The 24,731-nt window shown below is 42.7% G+C and overlaps 1 protein-coding gene across 4 annotated transcripts in view; it reads right to left on the bottom strand.

Annotated features, from left to right (window-relative positions):
- maml3 (mastermind-like transcriptional coactivator 3) overlaps positions 1-24,731 on the bottom strand; it is a 453,791-nt gene that overhangs the window by 239,308 nt on the left and 189,752 nt on the right. For 2 of the 4 annotated variants that reach the window (XM_060926434.1, XM_060926436.1), the window contains one exon: positions 16,346-16,390. The exons of the other annotated variants lie outside the window; for them this stretch is intronic. In XM_060926434.1, coding sequence (XP_060782417.1) covers positions 16,346-16,390 — 45 coding nt within the window. The remainder of the gene's footprint in view (positions 1-16,345; positions 16,391-24,731) is intronic. 4 annotated transcript variants of the gene reach the window in all.

Genomic DNA, 24,731 nt, shown 5'->3' with positions numbered 1-24,731 from the left:
CACCTGTCATATTTATGATTTTATGGGCGTTTGAAAATTTTGGGTGACTCATCACACCAAACACTACTGTTAGTAAACTGCTAGGATGTTTCCACCGAAACTCACCCAGAAGACTCTAAAGACATATTCCAACAAGAGTTGTTCACCAGGTGGCACCATTTGCTATGGATGCGCTATACAGGGGTCATATGCAAGTTCACAAAAATCGCTACTCCTCCCACAGGATGGATCAGATTTCAAACTCACACACAATAACAGTGGCCAGTATGAGCTACAGCCTCATTGAGGCTATTTTCTGAATGTGCATATTTATTTAATATGTTAATTTATTTAACATATTTCACATAAATTTATTCATGTGAAACAATCCAGAGTAGCAGAAAGTGAGGCACAAGTGCAGAAGCTGCAAGCAGAAGTATACCATCAGGTTAACAAAGATGCTTTCAAAAACTAATGAAATGAAAGGATTGTAAGTGTGAAATTAATTATTATATCAGAAAGTAACATAAATTCTCTTAGATACAGTATAAGAACATCGCTTGGTATGTTGTTCCAGCCTTCTTGGAGAACTTGCTAATTCTTGTGTTTCTGTAGGTGAAATCCCAAATAACTTAGATGATTTGTTTAAGGACTTTTTAACAACCGATATTCACATTTAACTTTCAGGGGCAGCACGCTGGTGCAGTGGTTAGCACTGTCGTCTCAGAGAAAGAAGCTTCTGGGTTCAAACCTAATGGCCAATGGGGGCTTTTCTGTGTGGAGTTTGCATGTTCTCCCCGTGTCCGCGTGGGTTTCCTCCGGGTGCTCCGGTTTCCCTCACAATCCAAAGACATGCAGGTTAGGTTAACTGGTGACTCTAAATTGACCGTAGGTGTGAATGTGAGTGTGAATGGTTGTTTATCTCTATGTATCAGCCCTGCAATGACCTGGCGACCTGTCCAGGGTGTACCCCACCTCTTGCACATAGTCAGCTGGGATAGGCTCCAGCCTGCCCATGACCCTGCACAGGGTAAGTGGTTACAGATGATGGATGGATGGATGGATGGATGGATGGATGGATGGATGGATATCCACATGTACAGTGGTGCTTGAAAGTTTGTGAACCCTTTAGAATTTTCTATATTTCTGCACAAATGACCTAAAACATCAGATTTTCACACAAGTCCTAAAAGTAGATAAAGAGAACCCCGTTAAACAAATGAGACAAAAATATTACACTTGGTCATTTATTTATTGAGGAAAATGAGCCAATATTACATATCTGTGAGTGGCAAAACTATGTGAGCCTTTGCTTTCAGTATCTGGTGTGACCCCCTTGTGCAGCAATAACTGCAACTAAATCTTTCCGATAACTGTTGATCAGTCCTGCACACCGGCTTGGAGGAATTTTAGCCCATTCCTCCATACAGAACAGCTTCAACTCTAGCATGTTGGTGGGTTTCCTCACATTAACTACTCGCTTCAGGTCCTTCCACAACATTTCGACTGGATTAAGATCAGGACTTTGACTTGGCCATTCCAAAACATTCACTTTGTTCTTCTTTAACCATTCTTTGTTAGAACGACTTGTGTGCTTAGGGTTGTTGTCTTGCTGCATGACCCACCTTCTCTTGAGATTCAGTTCATGGACAGATGTTCTGATAGTTAACTCCGCCGACAGTAGTCGGAGGGGTTATTATTTTCACCTGCGTCAGTCTGTGTGTGTATCTGTCTGTCTGTCTGTGTGTCTGCAAGATATCTCAAGAACCAATGGATCGATTTGGACCAAATTTTGTACATGTGTTGCCAATCACCCAGGAAGGAAACCATTAAATTTTGGAGGTCAAAGGTCAAAGGTCAAGGTCATGGCAGAACTTCGAAATTTTCGCCCAATGTATTTTAATAGGGAAAAGGCGGGGTTTGCACTCGTTAGAGTGTCCCTGTCTAGTTTCCTTTAGAATTTGTTGGTATAATTCAGAATTCATTGTTCCATCAATGATGGCAAGCCGTCCTGGCCCAGATGCAGCAAAACAGGCCCAAGCCATGATACTACCACCACCATGTTTCACAGATGGGATAAGGTTCTTATGCTGGAATGCAGTGTTTTACTTTCTCCAAACATAACACTTCTCATTTAAACCAAAAAGTTCTATTTTGGTCTCATCTGTCCACAAAACATTTTTCCAATAGCCTTCTGGCTTGTCCACATGATCTTTAGCAAACTGCAGATGAGCAGCAATGTTCTTTTTGGAGAGCAGTGGCTTTCTCCTTGCAACCCTGCCATGCACACCATTGTTGTTCAGTGTTCTCCTGATGGTGGACTCATGAACATTAACATTAGCCAATGTGAGAGAGGCCTTCAGTTGCTTAGAAGTTACCTTGGGGTCCTTTGTGACCACGCTGACTATTACACTAGTTCTTGGAGTGATCCTTGTTGGTCGCTGACTGTTACACTAGTCCTTGCTCTTGGAGTGATCTTTGTTGGTCGACCACTCCTGCGGAGGGTAACAATGGTCTTGAATTTCCTCCATTTGTACACAATCTGTCTGACTGTGGATTGGTGGAGTCCAAACTCTTTAAAGATGGTTTTGTAACCTTTTCTAGCCTGATGAGCATCAATGACGCTTTTTCTGAGGTCCTCAGAAATCTCCTTTGCTCGTGCCATGATACACTTCCACAAACACGTGTTGTGAAGATCAGACTTTGATAGATCCCTGTTCTTTAAATAAAACAGGGTGCCCACTCACACCTGATTGTCATCTCATTGATTGAAAACACCTGACTCTAATTTCACCTTCAAATTAACTGCTAATCCTAGGAGGTTCACATACTTTGCCACTCACAGATATGTAATATTGGATCAAATTTCCTCAATAAATAAATGACCAAGTATAATATTTTTGTCTCATTTGTTTAACTGGGTTCTCTTTATATACTTTTAGGACTTGTGTGAAAATCTGATGATGATGTTTTAGATCATATTTACTGTATGCAGAAATATAGAAAATTCTAAAGAGTTCACAAACTTTCAGGCACAACTGTAACTTTCAGGGGCAGCATGGTGGTGCAGTGGTTTGGACTGTCGCCTCATAGCAAATAGGTTCTGGGTTCAAACCTAACGGAGTTTCTGTGTGGAGTTTGCATGTTCTTTGCATGATTTTCCTCCGGGTGCTCTGGTTTTCCACACAGTTCAAAGACATGCAGATTAAGTAAAATACCCAGCAACTGGGACTTGCACAAGCCAGTGCGTACTTAGTGCCGGTCCTAAGCCCGGATAGATTGGGGAGGGTTGCGTCAGGAAGGGCATCTGGTGTAAAACCTATGCCAAATCAAATATGTGGAACAGATCCACTGTGGCGACCCCGAATGGGAGCAGCCGAAAGAAGAAGAAGATCCACATGTAACCTTATATCACCACTTATCCTTCGCTACATTTATATGCACCAAATATTCCATTTTTTAGCCTTATTCCAAAAAAGACAATCTTCCTACTAAGCTAATTTTCATTACATGCCTAATGAAAATGAATATTCCACTAATATTCCTGTTTACAAGCAGCCATGCATCCTATGATTAACGTAAAACACCTCCATGTTGGTTTATGTACAACACACAGAGCTGACTGTAAACAAGCAAGGGGCCATGTGCCGCAAAGCACCGTAAAATTCCCAACTGAGACGCATATTCCAAATGTGCTGTATACATGTCCAAAGAATGCTCCTAAAACCTGAATAGTATCAGCATATCCCACATATCTTAACAGGAAAATGCTAAATTCAGAATATCGCCATATTCAGAATAACGGTGGAATATTAGTGCGCATGTAAACGTACTGAATTTATCACAATTGAACCTCATTTCATACTCACCTCTGAATGTTTGACGGTTGATTATTACGGTGTAGAAAACAAACCCTTCCTATACTTAACAGCTATTCTATGAAATTGAGTCGTACATGAGCTGCTTGGCTATAAGCCATGTACGACGAGATTGAGTGGAATAACTGTTTTATTCTATCCACATTCACTGGATTTTGAGAAACAGAGCATTTTATTTTTTGCAAATTTGAGAAATAAAAACTTTGTACAAAAACGTCAGACAAAATCATTTCCACTTAGAATGTAAATAAACCGGCAAAATGACAGTAGCGATTTATGAATAATGCTATAATAATAATAATAATAATAATAATGATGGGCGGCACGGTGGTGTAGTGGTTAGCGCTGTCGCCTCACAGCAAGAAGGTCCTGGGTTCGAGCCCCAGGGCCGGCGAGGGCCTTTCTGTGTGGAGTTTGCATGTTGTCCGCGTGGGTTTCCTCCGGGTGCTCCGGTTTCCCCCACAGTCCAAAGACATGCAGGTTAGGTTAACTGGTGACTCTAAATTGACCGTAGGTGTGAATGTGAGTGTGAATGGTTGTCTGTGTCTATGTGTCAGCCCTGTGATGACCTGGCGACTTGTCCAGGGTGTACCCCGCCTTTCGCCCGTAGTCAGCTGGGATAGGCTCCAGCTTGCCTGCGACCCTGTAGAAGGATAAAGTGGCTAGAGATAATGAGATGAGATGAGACTAATAATGATTCTTGAAAAATAAAAAAGATACGTTCTTACCATTAAATACTTTTATGCCATATTTTGTTGATTTTTTGTATTTTTGGGGATTTTGTTTTCGAGTAGAGTTTTTATTTCATCCTCAGTTGGTTGAGCAACACGTGCCGCCATTTTGTTTTTCTCTACTCATGGTATATGAGCTGATAGCCTAGTGGTAGAGTAGCCAATCAGAGTGTGTGATTACTCATATCCAGTGAATGTGGATAGAATAATAAGGGATATACAGGTTTCTCCACATCCACAGCATTGTGATAGTACGGGATCACCATTAACAGGTCAGGAGTGTTTACTTCAGTATGAATATCTTTAATAAAAGTTTAGACTCAAGTCATTTAAAGAAAAAATTATTTTACTTTTTTCTTTGTCTTCTCATCACTTAGTGAAATGGGTTTCGGTCAAGAAAGGATGTGAGCTCATTCATCTCATTATCTGTAGCCGCTTTATCCTTCTACAGGGTCGCAGGCAAGCTGGAGCCTATCCCAGCTGACTACGGGCGAAAGGCGGGGTACACCCTGGATAAGTCGCCAGGTCATCACAGGGCTGACACATAGACACAGACAACCATTCACACTCACATTCACACCTACGGTCAATTTAGAGTTACCGGTTAACCTAACCTGCATGTCTTTGGACTGTGGGGGAAACCGGAGCACCCGGAGGAAACCCACGCGGACACAACATGCAAACTCCGCACAGAAAGGCCCTCGCCGGCCCCGGGGCTCGAACCCAGGACCTTCTTGCCGTGAGGCGACAGCGCTAACCACTACACCACCGTGCCGCCCAGGATGTGAGCTAACTATGATAAACAGAATAATCTTGTAATTATGCTGCATTCGATTTACCTCAGAAGTGGGACGTCAGAACTCGGAATTATGTCGTTTTCATCCTCCGTGCATTTAAGGTACAAAGTGGGGGGAAGAAACATGGACGCTTCAGTGTTCGGCTTTTGCTAGCAACAAGCTAGACAGCTAACTGTGATGAGTGATGTAGCTTTACCTCCTTGAAACAGCGAACTAGAACGATAGTCGGTGCTATAAGGTAAGAAAAGCTTCTTTGTTTACTGTTGATGCTGTGAATAGGGCAGCCATGTTGATTTTATGTCACTTGGTTGAGGAGATTGCCCTGAGATTGTCAAAGTTGGACAGGCGTTTTTTGGTGAAAAAAGTCAGTGGTTCCGAGTTACGTGGTTTTAATCGATGCAGCATAACTTAATATGGTCCGTCAGTTAGCAAAATATGCACATTTCTCTCTCAAAAGTAAAATTAATTGAAATGAAAATGTTTTTTTTTCTGACACTCTCATGCAAAAGAATATTTTTTGTTTAAAAATGTAGCTACGTACAACTTGTGCACAATACTAGACATCATGTATTGTGAAAATGTCTTCTTATATTAGGCATATATGCACACAGGTCAACCTATACGGAATGTCCGTATTTTATACGGATTTGATTCAATAAACGTAGTATACGGGCGTATAAATAAAGTTATACGGATTCTTTTAAAAAAACTTCAATATTTATTTAGAGCTATAATCAATTCCCACGATGATAAACGTACTGTACACCACAGACAGCCAGTAAAGAGTCTTATGAAATCGCGCGTTATCTTGTGGTAGCGAGACGTCGTTCCACTTTTGATCATGCGCACACCGCATTGCGAGAATCCCGCCAACCGGGAAGTCATAGACATATAAACATAGACGCTGCCTTCTGCGTAGAATCATACGTCATCCTCGCCGCCATATTGGATGGGGCAAAGTGGAGATTCTTCAGCCGTCTCTGGTATAGCGTCTAGACAGTAGCCGAGAATAAAGATGCCTCATTCATGTGCTGCGCTTAACTGTACCAACAGGTTTACCGTCCAAACGAGATCACATGGGATTACCTTTCACAGGTGAGACTGGAAAAATACTTTGTATTCATTCTGAAGGTTTATTGTTATTAATATTGAATAAAAAGTAACTGGGATATATCATTGCTAATTATCATTCAAATTTGAGGTAAATTATTTTAATTTGCATCTTATACGGATTTTATAAGGGAAATACGGATTTTGGAGGTTGGTTATACAGGTTTGATTGACCAAAGGTTGACATGTATGTATATGTATTCTTATCTATAAGGTATAAACGAGTGTGTGAAAGCTAGAGTCGGGTAGATTGAGGGTGATTTATCCTCAGACGTAGTGTAGGGAGGATCTGTCTTGGTGCCAGTCAGGCCAGAAGCCATGGGACAGAAATGGGGAGAAAGGGATAAATAGAGAGATAGAAAGACAGGAAGACAGGGCAAGCGAGAGAGACAGAGAGAGAGAGAGAGAGAGAGAGAGGGAGAACGATGGAGGTAGTCCCTCTTCAGCTCGGCAGCCAGATGGCCTGGTTGCCACAGCAGCATTTTACCCACCAGGCGGTGCTTTGATACTTCTGTGTGTGTGTGTGTGTGTGTAATATGTCCCTCTGCAATTGTGCCTTTACAGTCTCTGCTGCTCAGCAGCATGTGTCACAGCTCTGTGTGTGTATGCAGGCAGGTGTGTGTGTGTGTTCATGATTGTTTTGGCACTCCTCTGATGAAAACAAGTGGCCCACACCTGCTAAACAGCATTCATTACCGTACACAACGGAGAGCTGGGGAGTAGGAGGAAAGAGACAGTGGCATGAATGACAACAAAGAGAAAGCTTGAGAGAGCACGGAAAACATGGAGGAGGTGAGACGCATTCAACTAGGCCTTTTCAACCAACGGCCCGTGGGCCCAGTGTGGTCCATTTTAGTTTTCTTTATGGCCCACACAAAGGTGTAGGTTAATTAGCAATAAAACATCTACTGTACAAGTAAATCATCAAATAAAGATCACATGTGGGAAGAACGGGTGTGTATCTCTCCATCCAGGATGAGAGCTACAATGCCTCATCATGAAGGAGACATTTAAAGCAACCGATTATTCAATTTGATGTGATTTCGAGCGGTTTTGATGCGATATGATGGAGTGCAATGCAATGTGCTAGGACATGATTCAGTACTGTACAAACAGTTCAACTTGGAGTGACAGGCACAGAGGCCACACCTCCTTCACTTAACCTAACAGGCACAGATGTCATGCCTCCATCACTGTTAGTGAGAGGTTCGAAGACCTTCATTGGTACTGACAGGCACAGAGGCCACGACTTCTTCACTGAGACTTACAGGCACAATGGCCACACCTTCATTGTAACTGACAGTACAGAGGCCATGCCTTCTTTACTGAGACTGACAGGCACAAAGGCCACGCCTCCTTCACTGAGATGGGCAGGCACAAAGGCCACACCTCCTTCACTGAGACGGGCAGGCACAAAGGCCACACTTCCTTCACTGAGACGGGCAGGCACAAAGGCCACACCTCCTTCACTGAGACTGGCAGGCACAAAGGCCACACTTCCTTCACTGAGACGGGCAGGCACAAAGGCCACACCTCCTTCACTGAGACTGGCAGGCACAAAGGCCACACCTCCTTCACTGAGACTGGCAGGCACAAAGGCCACACCTCCTTCACTGAGACGGGCAGGCACAAAGGCTACACTTCCTTCACTGAGACGGGCAGGCACAAAGGCCACACCTCCTTCACTGAGACTGGCAGGCACAAAGGCCACACCTCCTTCACTGAGACGGGCAGGCACAAAGGCTACACTTCCTTCACTGAGACGGGCAGGCACAAAGGCCACACCTCCTTCACTGAGACTGGCAGGCACAAAGGCCACACCTCCTTCACTGAGACGGGCAGGCACAAAGGCCACACCTCCTTCACTGAGACTGGCAGGCACAAAGGCCACACCTCCTTCACTGAGACGGGCAGACACAAAGGCCACACCTCCTTCACTGAGACTGGCAGGCACAAAGGCCACACCTCCTTCACTGAGACGGGCAGGCACAAAAGCCACACTTCCTTCACTGATACTAGCAGACACAAAGGCCACACTTCCTTCACTGAGACTGGCAGACACAAAAGCCACACCTCCTTCACTGAGACTGGCAGGCGCAAAAGCCACACCTCCTTCACTGAGACTGGCAGGCGCAAAGGCCACACTTTCACTGTGTGTGACAGGTTTGGAGGCCACACCTCCTGCACTAAGACCGACACAGAGACCAAGCCTACTTTCCCTGGGACTTACAGGCACAAACCAACATGGAGGTAGAGTGAGAAAGAGAAGGGAAATTAATTTGATAACATTGAATCTTTCTAAATAATATATAACATTAATAAAAGAGGGCGGCACGGTGGTGTAGTGGTTAGCGCTGTCGCCTCACAGCAAGAAGGTCCGGGTTCGAGCCCCGTGGCCGGCGAGGGCCTTTCTGTGTGGAGTTTGCATGTTCTCCCCGTGTCCGCGTGGGTTTCCTCCGGGTGCTCCGGTTTCCCCCACAGTCCAAAGACATGCAGGTTAGGTTAACTGGTGACTCTAAATTGAGCGTAGGTGTGAATGTGAGTGTGAATGGTTGTCTGTGTCTATGTGTCAGCCCTGTGATGACCTGGCGACTTGTCCAGGGTGTACCCCGCCTTTCGCCCGTAGTCAGCTGGGATAGGCTCCAGCCTGCCTGCGACCCTGTAGAACAGGATAAAGCGACTAGAGATAATGAGATGAGATTAATAAAAGAGTGCACGTGGGATTAAACTTTACAAATGCAGAGACATCTGTCCCTGAACATTCATCAGATACAGATACACACTGTTTATATAGCTTAAACAGTGCAATATCAGTGCCAGTAGGTGATAAGTTCAGTTAATGTTGGTCCAGTTTTCCTTTCAAAGCGAAAAAGGTGTAACAAAACAATGAAAACTGTCAAAATTGGCTGAGAAATCCTTCTCTGCTTTAGCAGTGTGGATATTATGTGAACTTGTTTTTCATGATGAATATAAAAGGAATAATGAATGTGTTTTATTCATGTAAGAACCCATCTGTTAGACTACACTGTAGAAGCTGCAGCAGGCTTTCGCCAAGGAAGTGGACCTGCTCACAAAGCGCGCACAATTTTCCCTTTTAGAGGATGTGTTAGTGAAACTAAGCAGGCCTGGATTAGACAAAAATTGGACAGATTTTTGACAGTGTTCTCATTTCACACACACACACACACACTTCTGAGGAACTGATGGCCAGCCAGGTCATCGTACTTCCTAGCACAGTGCTTCTCGGTCTCTGTGCTGTTGACGTACAGGTTTGGAGGTTTTATCTACGCTGGCACACTTGACGATTAGTTGTGTCAGGAGTGTTAAAAATGCACAATTTTAAAGAACACGGACCTCAAAACCAGTCTGAAGCTACTGAATTGGTGAATTTAGTGGCTCTTAGAGATAAACGATTGCTCCTCAGATAACCCTTCCCACTGAGTCAGAGAAAGTGGAATGCTCAAGATCTTCACAAGAATCTTCGAGCCAATTTCCCATTTTGCGATGACCCCTAACCGGAAATCTGAACACACCGTGGTTTTGGTGCTTTGGAGAGAAAGAAGTGGAGCAAATATCAGACCACGCTTTTGGTTCTGTCTCTTAGTCGGTCTTTCTGAGAGATGCCGCAGTTGCACATGAGTTTAGTTTTGATACCTGCCTTCCATTTAGCTCTGTGCACCTTGGATGTATTCCAAACAAATAAATGAAGCGATGCCTACCTTTCACAGATTTTTATGGCAGCAAGCAAAAAGCAGTTAAAAAATGCTGGCTTAAGAGAAACCCCCTACTGAGGGCTTTTTCAGAGAAACTGTTAATCACCTACGCTTAATGAAACACATCACCTACACTTTCCGCTTAGCGAAAGATAAGAGTGAAATACACTGGCTGAAGCATGTGCTGTGTTTAATACATGAGATGAACACTGTACGCAGTCAACTCCAGAATTATTGGCACCCTGGGTTATGAGAATGGGAATTACTGCATTAGAATAAACATCGCAGAGCGACATGGTACCGTAGAGCAGTGGAAAACTCAATTATCTGCCAGGAAGGAGGCGATGAGATTGGTGAAGGAGGCAAAGAAGATTCCAATGATCTCCGTTTCAGATTTGCACAGTGTAATTGATTCTTGAGTTGCATAATCAGAAAGGCTTTTTCAGAGAAATACTCGGCATACTAAATAACCTGTGTTTTCTTTCTCCCCTCCCCTTACACTCTGTCTGTCCCTCTGAGTTACACGTCAATCCTGAGATCGAGATGCTGACTTCTTCTGCTCCTCGGACCTGCCTGATCCATCCTGATGCCTTATGTCTGGCTGGAGTCTCATCACATCGCTCCTGTGGAGGACGGCCCCATATGGACAGTCAAAAGTCACACTTGGAAGACGCTCTGGACACTTAAGGTGATGATACACGGGGCAACTTTTTGGGCAATGTTGCCGAGCAATTTTGCTGGCAACGGGCAACTAGGTGAGACACAGGGCAACTTTTCAGGGCAACTAACAATGGGCAACAACAGTTAGCAACGGCAGTTTACAGTTAGCTAAAAAAAAAATCGATGTCTTAATTTTTGCTGTGACCATTTAATCAAGCTGTCTGTTGTTTTTTAGAGCTTTGGTGAGGTAAATTCCTCCATATAGAATATTAAAATAACAACTTACCAGCGTAAAAACAGATGAGGAGTCTCTCCATCTCTTCACTCCACTGACATTGAGCGGCCGCCATATTTGTTTGAAATTTCTGATCCGAACCTCACCGGAGGTCACATGACTCGATACTTGCGTTCTGATTGGCTTATCTCAAAAAGTTGCCAGAGATTATCAAAACCATTCAGAAAGAAACAATGTTGCCCAATCTCAATAGAAAAGAGTCAAAACGCAATTGCCCAGCAACATTGCTCGGCAACATTGCCCAAAAAGTTGCCCCGTGTATCATCACCCTTACAGTAATGCTTTTATGGCTGAGAACTACAGTTGACTTGCTAACTTTAGGACTGCAGTTGTCAAGAACAGTTTTGCACTCAAGTTTCCATCAGTGAACAGTTTATAACTTCAACAAAGAAGACTTCATGTTAAAACAGAATGCCTTTATTGTCACTAGACAAATGTATGAAATTTAGTTCATTATAGGAGAGCGAAGCTGCTGCATATGTGTGCGCCACCACTCCAGCCCAAGGCCATCCCATGTTAACCTAACTGCATGTCTTTGGACGGTGGGGGAAACCGGAGCACCCGGAGGAAACCCACGCAGACACGGGGAGAACATGCAAACTCCGCACAGAAAGGCCCTCCCGTCGGCCACTGGGCTCGAACCCTTCTTGGACCACCTTGCTGTGAGGCGACAGCCATGCTGCCCACGGCAGTTATAATCAAACTATCTTTTGTCACCCAAATGAGGATGGGTTCCCTTTTGCATCTGGTTCCTCTTGAGGTTGCTTCCTCATGTCGTCTGAGGGAGATTTCCCTTGCCACCATCACCACAGGCTTGCTCACTGGGGATAGACTAGGGATAAAATTAGCTCATGTTTAAAGTCACTAAAATTCTATAAAGCTGCTTTGCGACAATGTCTATTGTTAAAAGCGCTATAAAAATAAACCTGACTTGACTTGACTTGGCATAATCATCAACTACGAGACACGACCTCAGTAACAGCAAGCTGTTTGGAAGTCTTTCCTGAGATCAACGTACATAGTGCCATTCCTGATTTTTGCCAAGTTTTCATTGGAATTGTATTTTGTGATCAGATGAGACCAAAATCACTTTTTGGCCAAAATTACCATTTGAAGAAAAATGGAAATCAATGAAGACAAAGAAAATCTATACAGTATATACAGTGGTGCTTGGAAGTTTGTGAACCCTTGAGAATTTTCTATATTTCTGCATAAATATGACCTAAAACATCATCAGATTTTCACACAAGTCCTAAAAGTAGATAAAGAGAACCCAGTTAAACAAACGAGACAAAAATATTATACTTGGTCATTTATATATTGAAGAAATTATCCAATATTACATATCTGTAAGTGGCAAAAGTATGTGAACCTTTGCTTTCAGTATCTGGTGTGACCCCCTTGTGCAGCAATAACTGGAACTAAACGTTTCCAGTAACTGTTGATCAGTCCTGCAACACCGGCTTGGAGGAATTTTAGCCCATTCCTCCGTACAGAACAGCTTCAACTCTGGGATGTTGGTGGGTTTCCTCACATGAACTGCTCGCTTCAGGTCCTTCCACAACATTTCGATTGGATTAAGGTCAGGACTTTGACTTGGCCATTCCAAAACATGAACTTTATTCTTCTTTAACCATTCTTTGGTAGACCGACTTGTGTGCTTAGGGTCGTTGTCTTGCTGCATGACCCACCTTCTCTTGAGATTCAGTTCATGGATAGATGTCCTGACATTTTCCTTTAGAATTCGCTGGTATAATTCAGAATTCATTGTTCCATCAATGATGGCAAGCCATGATACTACCACCACCATGTTTCACAGATGGGATAAGGTTCTTATGCTGGAATACAGTGTTTTCCTTTCTCCAAACATAACGCTTCTCATTTAAACCAAAAAGTTCTATTTTGGTCTCATCTGTCCACAAAACATTTTTCCAATAGCCTTCTAGCTAGTCCACATGATCTTTAGCAAACTGCAGATGAGCGGTGATGTTCTTTTTGGAGAGCAGTGGCTTTCTCCTTGCAACCCTGCCATGCACACCATTGTTGTTCTGTGTTCTCCTGATGGTGGACTCATGAACATTAACATTAGACAATGTGAGAGAGGCCTTCAGTTGCTTAGAAGTTACCCTGGGGTCCTTTGTGACCTTGCCAACTATTACACGCCTTGCTCTTGGAGTGATCTTTGTTGGTCGACCATTCCTGGGGAGGGTAACAATGGTCTTGAATTTCCTCCATTTGTACACAATCTGTCTGACTGTGGATTGGTGGAGTCCAAACTCTTTAGAGATGGTTTTGTAACCTTTTCCAGCCTGATGAGCATCAACAACGCTTTTTCTGAGGTCCTCAGAAATCTCCTTTGTTCGTACCATGATACACTTCCACAAACATGTGTTGTGAAGATCAGACTTTGATAGATCCCTGTTCTTTAAATAAAACAGGGTGCCCACTCACACCTGATTGTCATCCCATTGATTGAAAACACCTGACTCTAATTTCACCTTCAAATTAACTGCTAATCCTAAAGGTTCACATACTTTTGCCACTCACAGATATGTAATATTGAATCATTTTCCTCAATAAATAAATGACCAAGTATAATATTTTTGTCTCATTTGTTTATCTGGGTTCTCTTTATCTATTTTTAAGACTTGTGTGAAAATCTGATGATGTTTTTGGTCATATTGATGCAGAAATATAGAAAATTCTAAAGGGTTCACAAACTTTCAAGCACCACTGTAGCTTGTATATAGTGTATATAGCTTGCAACATTTATTGCACAAGGTGGCCCACTTTAGATCATTCCTTCTGGACTAGACGGGGCCGGAGTGAGCTACGTCATCATTGACGGTCTCGTTATTAATATATCATGGTTACAACTAGGACTATTCATGAAAACATAATATATTCATAGTATATTAGGCAATTATTCGGTGTTAATTTGAGTTCTAGGTCTTTGGCTTCTCCTCGCTTTATCATTAGTCTAAAGGACCATCCACATATAAATCGATATATTGGCTGCTCAGTGTTTTGTAGCTAACAGCTGGTCGCTAGTGGACATTCCAGGTTCTGGATGCCTAGGTATCCCCCTTGTAGATTTATTTCTAACTCAATGTTGGCGTCATCTGTCAGTCACCAGTATCCTTCGCTGTCATTAGTAGTAGCCTCAATAATATCACCTCAAAGTTGAGATTAATTTAACTTGGTACCCACCTACTTCGTGACACCAACAGTTATTTCACCTGTCATTGCTACAAGTCACCAAATTTCACTGACATTCCATGGTCCCTGGTCGCCACATTGCTGTTAGTCTCCTTCTATGTGTATGCCCCTTAAACATTTTAAATTGTCTCTTAAATTAATGCTTCATCATATTGGAACCAGCAGCATATTTCACCTATGACTTCAACAGTCCACATCGGTTCTGTTGTCTGATTTTCATTTGGCTTCGAAGCAAGAACTTCTCTTAAAAGTGACACTTGAGAATCTCATGCCCTGAGAGCTCAAGAAAAACCTGGGAACCTCAAATGTGCGAATTGTATACAGGCCATTTTAATAATGTTAATAGATCACTCAGAAAATGAAGTTAAGCATCTACTTAGTCTAAACAGAAACAACTTGCACCATGGGTTGACTGAAGTTAAAGGAATGACTGAATAAGAAACTAAGAACCACAAATAATGTCATTTGATCGAGATGTGGCCAACAATTTGAGACATTTGAGCCTCTTTTGAAAATGAAGAAAAGCACTGCACTCTACTACATGGGCTAAAGAGACTCCAAACCTGATTTGCTGAATATGGATCAAAACTCTTTATGGGAAATAACGATCACCCTGTGCCCCCTGTGTGTGAGGAATGGGATCTCGCAGGAGTCGAGCTATTGATGTCCTGCCATCTGAGGCTATAATGATCTACTCTTTGCTTGTAGCTTGATATTTCATTAGAACTGAATTAGACGTATAAATAAAGAAAAGAAGCAGAGAGTGACAGCATTGGTGATATGAAAATCAATTAGTGAGAAACTGTAACTGTTACTAGATTCAGACTGGTTTTCTAGCACGTGGCTCAATGATGTGTGTGTGTGTGTTTTTTTTTTGTTTTGTTTTTAAGACTGACTCATTGTCATTAAAGGCAGGGGACATGAACTTAGTTCGTTACATGTGAAAGTTCGAAGTAAAAGAGTTCCTTACAGTGGGGTTGCAGTGAGACACAAAGTACAGCATGTATACTTCGCAAAGTCTGTGTGTAATGAGAGTCTTTATAAGCATACGCTGTGATTGCACTCTAATCTGGAACAGGTGCATGGTAATTAGTCCTAATAGTGCTGCGTGCATGCATGTGAGTAGCGGTTTGAGGCATGCCCCTGTGTGCATGCGGACGTGACACCATCGAAGACAAACTCAATATCCTGGACCGTCTAAAGCGTCATGAGAAAGCAACAAATTTGTCTAAAGAATATGGCATCCCGAAAAATTTGACTTCAAATTTTAAAGCAAAAGAAAAAGAGCTCTGAGACTTCAAGACTGCAACCAGTATGATGGGCTGAAAAGAAAGAAGATGCAGCACGCAAACAACAACAGCAACAACAGTGTAACTTATTTCCTTTACTTCGTAAATATGTAAGTGAATTAAGTGTAAATATAAATTAAACACAGTTGGTCTTGTTTTACGTAAGCATGAGTGTTTGGTGTGACAAGTGGGTCGTTTCAGTATAACGGACTTTTTAGTATAACAAACTATTTGGATGTAACCCAAGGAGTTTTTTGTTATAATGGGGTTGCAGTGTATTATAATGTAAATGGAAAGATTTTTAAAAACAGACAGGCAGTGAGTTATACTAATGACCGACTCCATGGCAAACAATGTGCCATGAGATACAGGGCAGTGACAGGAGAGTAAGTAAGGATGTGTACTAGTTGCAAGAATGCTGTGAGGTTAACTCCTATCACTTCCAGAGACTCAGTGATGTGTGTTTATGCGTGGTCCTTAACCCTTAACTGCCGAGTCCTGGGTTTGAGTTGTACTTTATCACTTTAAAGACTCCATAAGCTGTTATTAACTCAAGCTTCAAGTGTGTGTTTGTGCAAGTCTGAGTCTGTAATCTAGAGGATGGTACTGAGCAATGTTTGTGTTTGAGACTTTGAGTGTGTGTGTGTGTGTGTGTGTATACAGTGCCTTCTCACCAGGCACAGAGGAAGACAGCAGTTAGCCAAGTACAGCTGAGCCGACTGTGATGAGAGAGAGAAAGAGAGAGAGAGAGAGAGAGAGATATGAAGATACTCTGATGAAGTATTGTTAACATCGCATTCCAATAAACATTGGACAAATGTAGGGTAGGTACTAATGATTCAATCACTTAGCTGGAATAATTTGAATATCCCTTTTAAAAAAGAATTCCTTGTTGTCAATAACCGGTTCTGACTGATCATCAAGAACAGAATACAAAGTATGACACCAGAATCAGTGTCTCATCTCATCTCATCTCATCATCTCTAGCCGCTTTATCCTGTTCTACAGGGTCGCAGACAAGCTGGAGCCTATCCCAGCTGACTACGGGCGAAAGGCGGGGTACACCCTGGACAAGTCGCCAGGTCATCGCAGGGCTGACACATAGACACAGCCAACCATTCACACTCACATTCACACCTACGCTCAATTTAGAGTCACCAGTTAACCTAACCGGGCAGCACGGTGGTGTAGTGGTTAGCGCTGTCGCCTCACAGCAAGAAGGTCCTGGGTTCGAGCCCCGTGGCCGGCGAGGGCCTTTCTGTGTGGAGTTTGCGTGTTCTCCCCGTGTCCGCATGGGTTTCCTCCGGGTGCTCCGGTTTCCCCCACAGTCCAAAGACATGCAGGTTAGGTTAACTGGTGACTCTAAATTGACCGTAGGTGTGAATGTGAGTGTGAATGGTTGTCTGTGTCTATGTGTCAGCCCTGTGATGACCTGGCGACTTGTCCAGGGTGTACCCCGCCTTTCGCCCGTAGTCAGCTGGGATAGGCTCCAGCTTGCCTGCGACCCTGTAGAACAGGATAAAGCGGCTAGAGATAATGAGATGAGATGAGTTAACCTAACCTGCATGTCTTTGGACTGTGGGGGAAACCAGAGCACCCGGAGGAAACCCACGTGGACACGGGGAGAACATGCAAACTCCGCACAGAAAGGCCCTCGCCGGCCACGGGGCTCGAACCCGGACCTTCTTGCTGTGAGGCGACAGCGCTAACCACTACACCACCGTGCCGCCCAGAATCAGTGTCAGTACCATAAAATATCAATACCAAACTATTTCTTTTCTGTATTTCAATTAACTGATACTATAACAGAACTCTTAACTAGGCCCAGTACAACACTTCTGATATTAAACAGACTGTCATCATGTCATGTCATGGCATGAGAATATGCAATCAGACACCCAAATGGGGGCGGCACAGTGGTGTAGTGGTTAGCGCTGTTGCCTCACAGCAAGAAGGTCCGGTTTCGAGCCCCGTGGCCGGCGAGGGCCTTTCTGTGCGGAGTTTGCATGTTCTCCCCGTGTCCGCGTGGGTTTCCTCCGGGTGCTCCGGTTTCCCCCACAGTCCAAAGACATGCAGGTTAGGTTAACTGGTGACTCTAAATTGACTGTAGGTGTGAATGTGAGTGTGAATGGTTGTCTGTGTCTATGTGTCAGCCCTGTGATGACCTGGCGACTTGTCCAGGGTGTACCCTGCCGTTCGTCAGTTGGGATAGGCTCCAGCTTGCCCGCGACCCTGCACAGGATAAGCGGTTTTGGATAATGGACGGCTGGATGGACAGTTATGTGAATCATTTTTTTGTGTGTGGAATTGATTCCAAAGCTTTGGGTCTGACTTAGAGTTCAATGCCTGGGTGGAAAAAAAAAATCACTGAATTACTTCAAAGCTAGCTGGCTCAAATTGCTACCTGTTGCTTGATGCTGTGACGTAGTGATGTTGGCATGCCAACATGTGTTATATTTAACAATTATCCGCCTCAGGCTCAGTGAGTATCGGTGAATAATAACCGAGATGAAGTCGAGGTTATTATTCACTCATATTCACTGAGCCTGAAGCGGATAATTGTTTCAGTATAAATACACAGGTGATTGTTTTTATACGTATGATTTTTTAAATAATAATCATTTATTTCAAATTTCAAAAGCAGCATGCAAATGTAATAACGGCGCACAGACTTGTGTCCCTCACCTATGCGAGTCACATAAAATGCTTTGTTTTGAAATCGATAAAATAAATCACAGTTCCACCTTCCCTTTGAATAGTTTTAGACCAAACTTCATAGCATCTTTAGTGCTTTTAGGAACAGCATTTTCTTTCATAATTTGTAATTCTTCCTCACTTATGGTGACGAAGCGATTGGCCGCCATCTTGCCGAGTGGCTCAAGGTGATTATCAAGAAATAGTCCAAATTTCTCAACCAATCAGCGCGCCTGATTTTCTATAATCACCTCCGTATTTATACTAAACACCAGTTAACAGATAATACAATTAAAAAAAAAAATTATTCCACGAAATTGAGTCGTACATGAGCCAACAGCCAACAAGATGCGTAGCACCGAGTTGGCTATAAGCCACGTACAATGAGATTGAGTGGAATAACTGTTTTATTCTATCCACACTCACTGGATTTTGAGAAACAGAGCGTTTTTATTTTTGTTTTTTGCAAATTCGATAAATAAAAACTTTATACAAAACATCTGACAAAATCATTTCCACACAGAATGTAAACAAACCAGCAAAATGATAGGAGCAATTTGTGAAAAATGCTATAATAATAATTCTTGAAAAATAAAAAAAGATACGTTCTTACCATCAAATACTTTTATTCCATGTTTTGTTGCTTTTTGAGGGGTTTTGTTTTCGAGTAGAGTTTTTATTTCGTCCTCGGTTGGTTCAGCAACACGCTCCGCCACTTTGTTTTTCTCTACTCACAGTATATGAGCTAATATCCTAGTAGTAGAGGAGCCAATCAGAGTGCATGACTGCTCATATCCAGGGAAAATATCTCATCTCATCTCATTATCTCTAGCCGCTTTATCCTGTTCTACAGGGTTGCAGGCAAGCTGGAGCCTATCCCAGCTGACTACGGGTGAAAGGCGGGGTACACCCTGGACAAGTCGCCAGGTCATAGACACACATAACCATTCACACTCACATTCACACCTACGGTCAATTTAGAGTCCCCAGTTAACCTAACCTGCATGTCTTTGGACTGTGGGGGAAACTGGAGCACCCGGAGGAAACCCACGTGGACACGGGGAGAACATGCAAACTCCACACAGAAAGGCCCTCGCCGGCCACGGGGCTCGAACCCGGACCTTCTTGCTGTGAGGCGACAGCGCTAACCACTACACCACCATGCTGCCCCCAGGGAAAATATATATATATATTAGTGCTGTCAAGCGATTAAAATATTTAATCGCGATTAATGTCGCAACTGTCATAGTTAACTCACGATTAATCGCAATTTAATCGCACATTTTTGTCACATGAAAAACCATTGTAATTCTCTTATCAGCATAAAAAAGTGAATGGGCTTGCTTTGTACCAATGTTTTTTTTTTTTTATTGCAGAGCATAACACATCTTGTCACAGCCACTGCAAAGTCGGGCTGGAGCCGCCGATGGGAAAACGAAACCTAAGCCGAGCACCGTGGCTCTTCGTCCCGAGGCGTGGGGCTAGCCCGCCCTGCCCGCGCTGGTTCTTTGGGGGGAGGGCAGAGGACTCTGGCTGTGCGGGGCGTGGCATTACAGTCTAGCTGCTATCGTTTTTCTAAGCAAAGTCTCTGTTCCAAGTTCCTGGCAGTTTCAAAAGCTTATGAAAAACCTACATCATGTCACAGAGCGTTAATCTCACGATAAAAAAATTATCACCGTTAAAATTGAGTCAAGTTAACATGTTAATAACGCGACATTTTTGACAGCACTAATATATATATATATATATATATATATATATATATATATATACATAATTTCCTGTAAGGATTAATCAAGTATCTATCCATCAATCCATCCAAACATCCACCCATAGTGTGAACATTAAAGCTAGTGTCATGATCAATCGATCATCATCAGGGATCACTCGATAGCGAGTAAGATTGTCCACCAAGAAAATGTTTAGATTTTATGCACCCGCAGGTGACTAAGTCCAATGCGGGAGGCGCACAGCCTTCCGCAAACATGGCATTTATTAGCGGCAGTGAGCGGTAAAGATGCCTTTCCCTTTCCTTGCGCAGCAAATGTTTCTCCAGGACCTTGATTCGCCTTTCTAGCTCAAAGTGGGACAAACCCTCATGGACGGCCTTTCGCCAACCGGATCTGCTAATAGCAGCATCCTCCCAGTTGTTAACACTAATACCACAGGACTTTAGAGATGCTTTCAAGTTATCCTTAAAACGCTTCCTTTGTCCTCCCCTCGATCTTGCTCCAAAGCCAAGTTGGCTGAATAAAAGCTGCTTGGGAAGGCGAGAGTCGTTCATTCGTAAGAGATGTCCCGACCAACGAAGTTGATTTTGCATCACCATGGCTTCAATACTGGTGCATTTGGACTCTTCCAGGATACTGACATTTGTTTGTCGATCTTTCCAGTTGACACCCAGGATACGGCGGAGGCAGCGTTGATGGTATTTCTCAAGGGCCTTCACGTGCTGTCGATAAGTACTCCAGGACTCCGAGCCATACAGAAGCGTTGGTAGAACAACAGCTTTATATACTAGGATTTTGGTGTCAGTTCGTATACCTCTCTAATCAAAGACTCTCTCCCGCAGCCGACCAAAGGCTTAGCTGGCAGCTTGAAGATGATGTTAGATCTCAGCATCAATATCTGCCTTGGGTGAGAGGATGCTGCCCAAGTAGGAGAAACTCTGTACATTGTGTTATACAGTCTCTTCGACCTTAAAGGATGGACAGGTAAGAGTCTGAACTGGAGCTGGCTGAAAAAGAATCTCTGTTTTCTTCACATTTACAGAAAGGCCAAGTCTCCGGTAGGTAGTCTATGGTAATCTTGCCAAATAAACAGAATGTAGAAATCTTTCTTTTCTAGTAGCGTTGGCTACCCAATATGATTTTGAGTTTGAAAAGAGTTTGCTAGCATGTCAGGTGGAGCTTCACTGACTTGCTAGCTTAACATTAAACCACCATGATGGCACAGCATGTGTTCATTTTGTGAATTCACATTTCTGTCTTTGGTCACAGCATTAGGTTTTGTAAGCGTTGTGGCAATAATACAACAATGCGTTGACAGAAAATGTACTTTTAATACTTAAGTATTTTTAAGAGCAAGTAATTCAGTACTTTAACTTACACTACCGTTCAAAAGTTTGGGGTCACTTTGAAATGTCCTTATTTTTGAAAGAAAAGCACTGTTCTTTTCAATGAAGATCACTTTAAACTAATCAGAAATCCACTCTATACATTGCTAATGTGCTAAATGACTATTCTAGCTGCAAATGTCTGGTTTTTGGTGCAATATCTCCATAGGTGTATAGAGGCCCATTTCCAGCAACTCTCACTCCAGTGTTCTAATGGTACAATGTGTTTGCTCATTGCCTCAGAAGGCTAATGGATGATTAGAAAACCCTTGTACAATCATGTTAGCACAGCTGAAAACAGTTGAGCTCTTTAGAGAAGCTATAAAACTGACCTTCCTTTGAGCAGATTGAGTTTCTGGAGCATCACATTTGTGGGGTCGATTAAATGCTCAAAATGGCCAGAAAAATGTCTTGACTATATTTTCTATTCATTTTACAACTTATGGTGGGAAATAAAAGTGTGACTTTTCATGGAAAACACAAAATTGTCTGGGTGACCCTAAACTTTTGAACAGTAGTGTACAACCCCGATTCCAAAAAAGTTGGGACAAAGTACAAATTGTAAATAAAAACAGAATGCAATGATGTGGAAGATTCAAAATTCCATATTTTATTCAGAATAGAACATAGATGACATATCAAATGTTTAAACTGAGAAAATGTATCATTTAGAGAGAAAAATTAGGTGATTTTAAATTTCATGACAACAACACATCTCAAAAAAGTTGGGACAAGGCCATGTTTACCACTGTGAGACATCCCCTTTTCTCTTTACAACAGTCTGTAAACGTCTGGGGACTGAGGAGACAAGTTGCTCAAGTTTAGGGATAGGAATGTTAACCCATTCTTGTCTAATGTAGGATTCTAGTTGCTCAACTGTCTTAGGTCTTTTTTGTCGTATCTTCCGTTTTATGATGCACCAAATGTTTTCTGTGGGTGAAAGAGCTGGACTGCAGGCTGGCCAGTTCAGTACCCGGACCCTTCTTCTACGCAGCCATGATGCTGTAATTGATGCAGTATGTGGTTTGGCATTGTCATGTTGGAAAATGCAAGGTCTTCCCTGAAAGAGACGTCGTCTGGATGGGAGCATATGTTGCTCTAGAACCTAGATATACATTTCAGCATTGATGGTGTCTTTCCAGATGTGTAAGCTGCCCATGCCACACGCACTAATGCAACCCCATACCATCAGAGATGCAGGCTTCTGAACTGAGTGCTGATAACAACTAGGGTCGTCCTTCTCCTCTTTAGTCCAAATGACCCGGCGTCCCTGATTTCCATAAAGAACTTCACATTTTGATTCGTCTGACCACAGAACAGTTTTCCACTTTGCCACAGTCCACTTTAAATGAGCCTTGGCCCAGAGAAGACGTCTGCGCTTCTGGATCATGTTTAGATACGGCTTCTTCTTTGAACTATAGAGTTTTAGCTGGCAACGGCGGATGGCACGGCGAATTGTGTTCACAGATAATGTTCTCTGGAAATATTCCTGAGCCCATTTTGTGATTTCCAATACAGAAGCATGCCTGTATGTGATGCAGTGCCGTCTAAGGGCCCGAAGATCACGGGCACCCAGTATGGTTTTCCGGCCTTGACCCTTACGCACAGAGATTCTTCCAGATTCTCTGAATCTTTTGATGATATTATGCACTGTAGATGATGATGATATGTTCAAACTCTTTGCAATTTTACACTGTTGAACTCCTTTCTGATATTGCTCCACTATTTGTCGGCGCAGAATTAGGGGGATTGGTCATCCTCTTCCCATCTTTACTTCTGAGAGCCGCTGCCACTCCAAGATGCTCTTTTTATACCCAGTCATGTTAATGACCTATTGCCAACTGACCTAATTAGTTGCAATTTGGTCCTCCAGCTGTTCCTTTTTTGTACCTTTAACTTTTCCAGCCTCTTATTGCCCCTGTCCCAACTTTTTTGAGATGTGTTGCTGTCATGAAATTTCAAATGAGCCAATATTTGGCATGAAATTTCAAAATGTCTCACTTTCGACATTTGATATGTCGTCTATGTTCTATTGTGAATACAATATCAGTTTCTGAGATTTGTAAATTATTGCATTCCATTTTTATTTACAATTTGTACTTTGTCGCAACTTTTTTGGAATCGGGGCTGTAAGTAAAAAATTGACTGGACAACTTTTACTTGTATTGGAGTAACATTTGACCAGTGGGATCTGTACTTTGACTTAAGTAATGAAGTTGGGTACTTTGTCCACCTCTGGATTGAATAAACCACCATCCATTCTGTAGACAACTTTTATCCCGCCTGGGATTATGTTCTGCATTAGATGCATAATAGCTGCTACAAAGATGGAAAACAAAGTGGGTGCAATCACACAGCCTTGCTTTACGCTCATTGTTACCTCGAAAGGCTTGCTATCAGCAGTGTTGTTTAGGACTCTGGCGGTCATTATGCAAACAACTAAGGAAAGAACTTGAGAAACAACAAAAATCTGTAAATTCTTACAAAGCTCTGACCAGAACATGCGCTCACAGAACTCTCTCAATTCGGCTCAAGTTGTGACAGGAGCCTCCCTATATCATATTCCCTGGCTACAAGTGACTAAATCAGTTAAACAGGTTCCACATTTGCACTAAATCACATACAGTCCAGGGTCAGATGAACTCTATGGGGCATTGCTTCAGCACAGAATTGGAAAACAGCTGGAACTTGGTGCAGATCACAGCTTTGCATGGGTGGTAGTTGTAGTTGTGTTGTTCCATACACTGAATTTGTGTGCTTCTGGAAAACATTCAGGAGACATTTAGAAGACATTCACAGATGGTCCACAGGCTTGTTGTTATAGTACAGAACTTCAGGGAAGCACGCACGTTATTTTGTATTTATGAATTAATACACTGAGGCCACAAGTTAATTTGAATACACCAACTAAGCACCAAAGCAGGGGCCATGAATTGTGCAACTTGATCCTGCAACTTAATACGCTGTAGGATCATCATGCTCAATATGTGTTCTTCACTGACTTATTTAGTAGTAACGTGAAACAGTTTATTCGCTTTGAGAATTCATATTCATGTCACAACACCAGTGAGTCCAGTATGACGTTATGCAACATTCCATCATTGCGATATTATCAATCATCTCCATGATCAGGTTCCTGTCACCAAAATGCTCTGATTCAATCAAGGTCTCAATGTCTCACTCATTTTATACAAATACAAAATGAGTTAAGAATTTTGTACGTCACCAGAAATGTAACTCATGGTAAGTTC

This window comes from Neoarius graeffei, chromosome 7 (assembly GCF_027579695.1).
Source record: "Neoarius graeffei isolate fNeoGra1 chromosome 7, fNeoGra1.pri, whole genome shotgun sequence".
NCBI classification, from domain to species: domain Eukaryota; kingdom Metazoa; phylum Chordata; class Actinopteri; order Siluriformes; family Ariidae; genus Neoarius; species Neoarius graeffei.
Note: the sequence above shows the minus strand (reverse complement) of the source record. Positions and strands in the feature narration are given on the sequence as shown.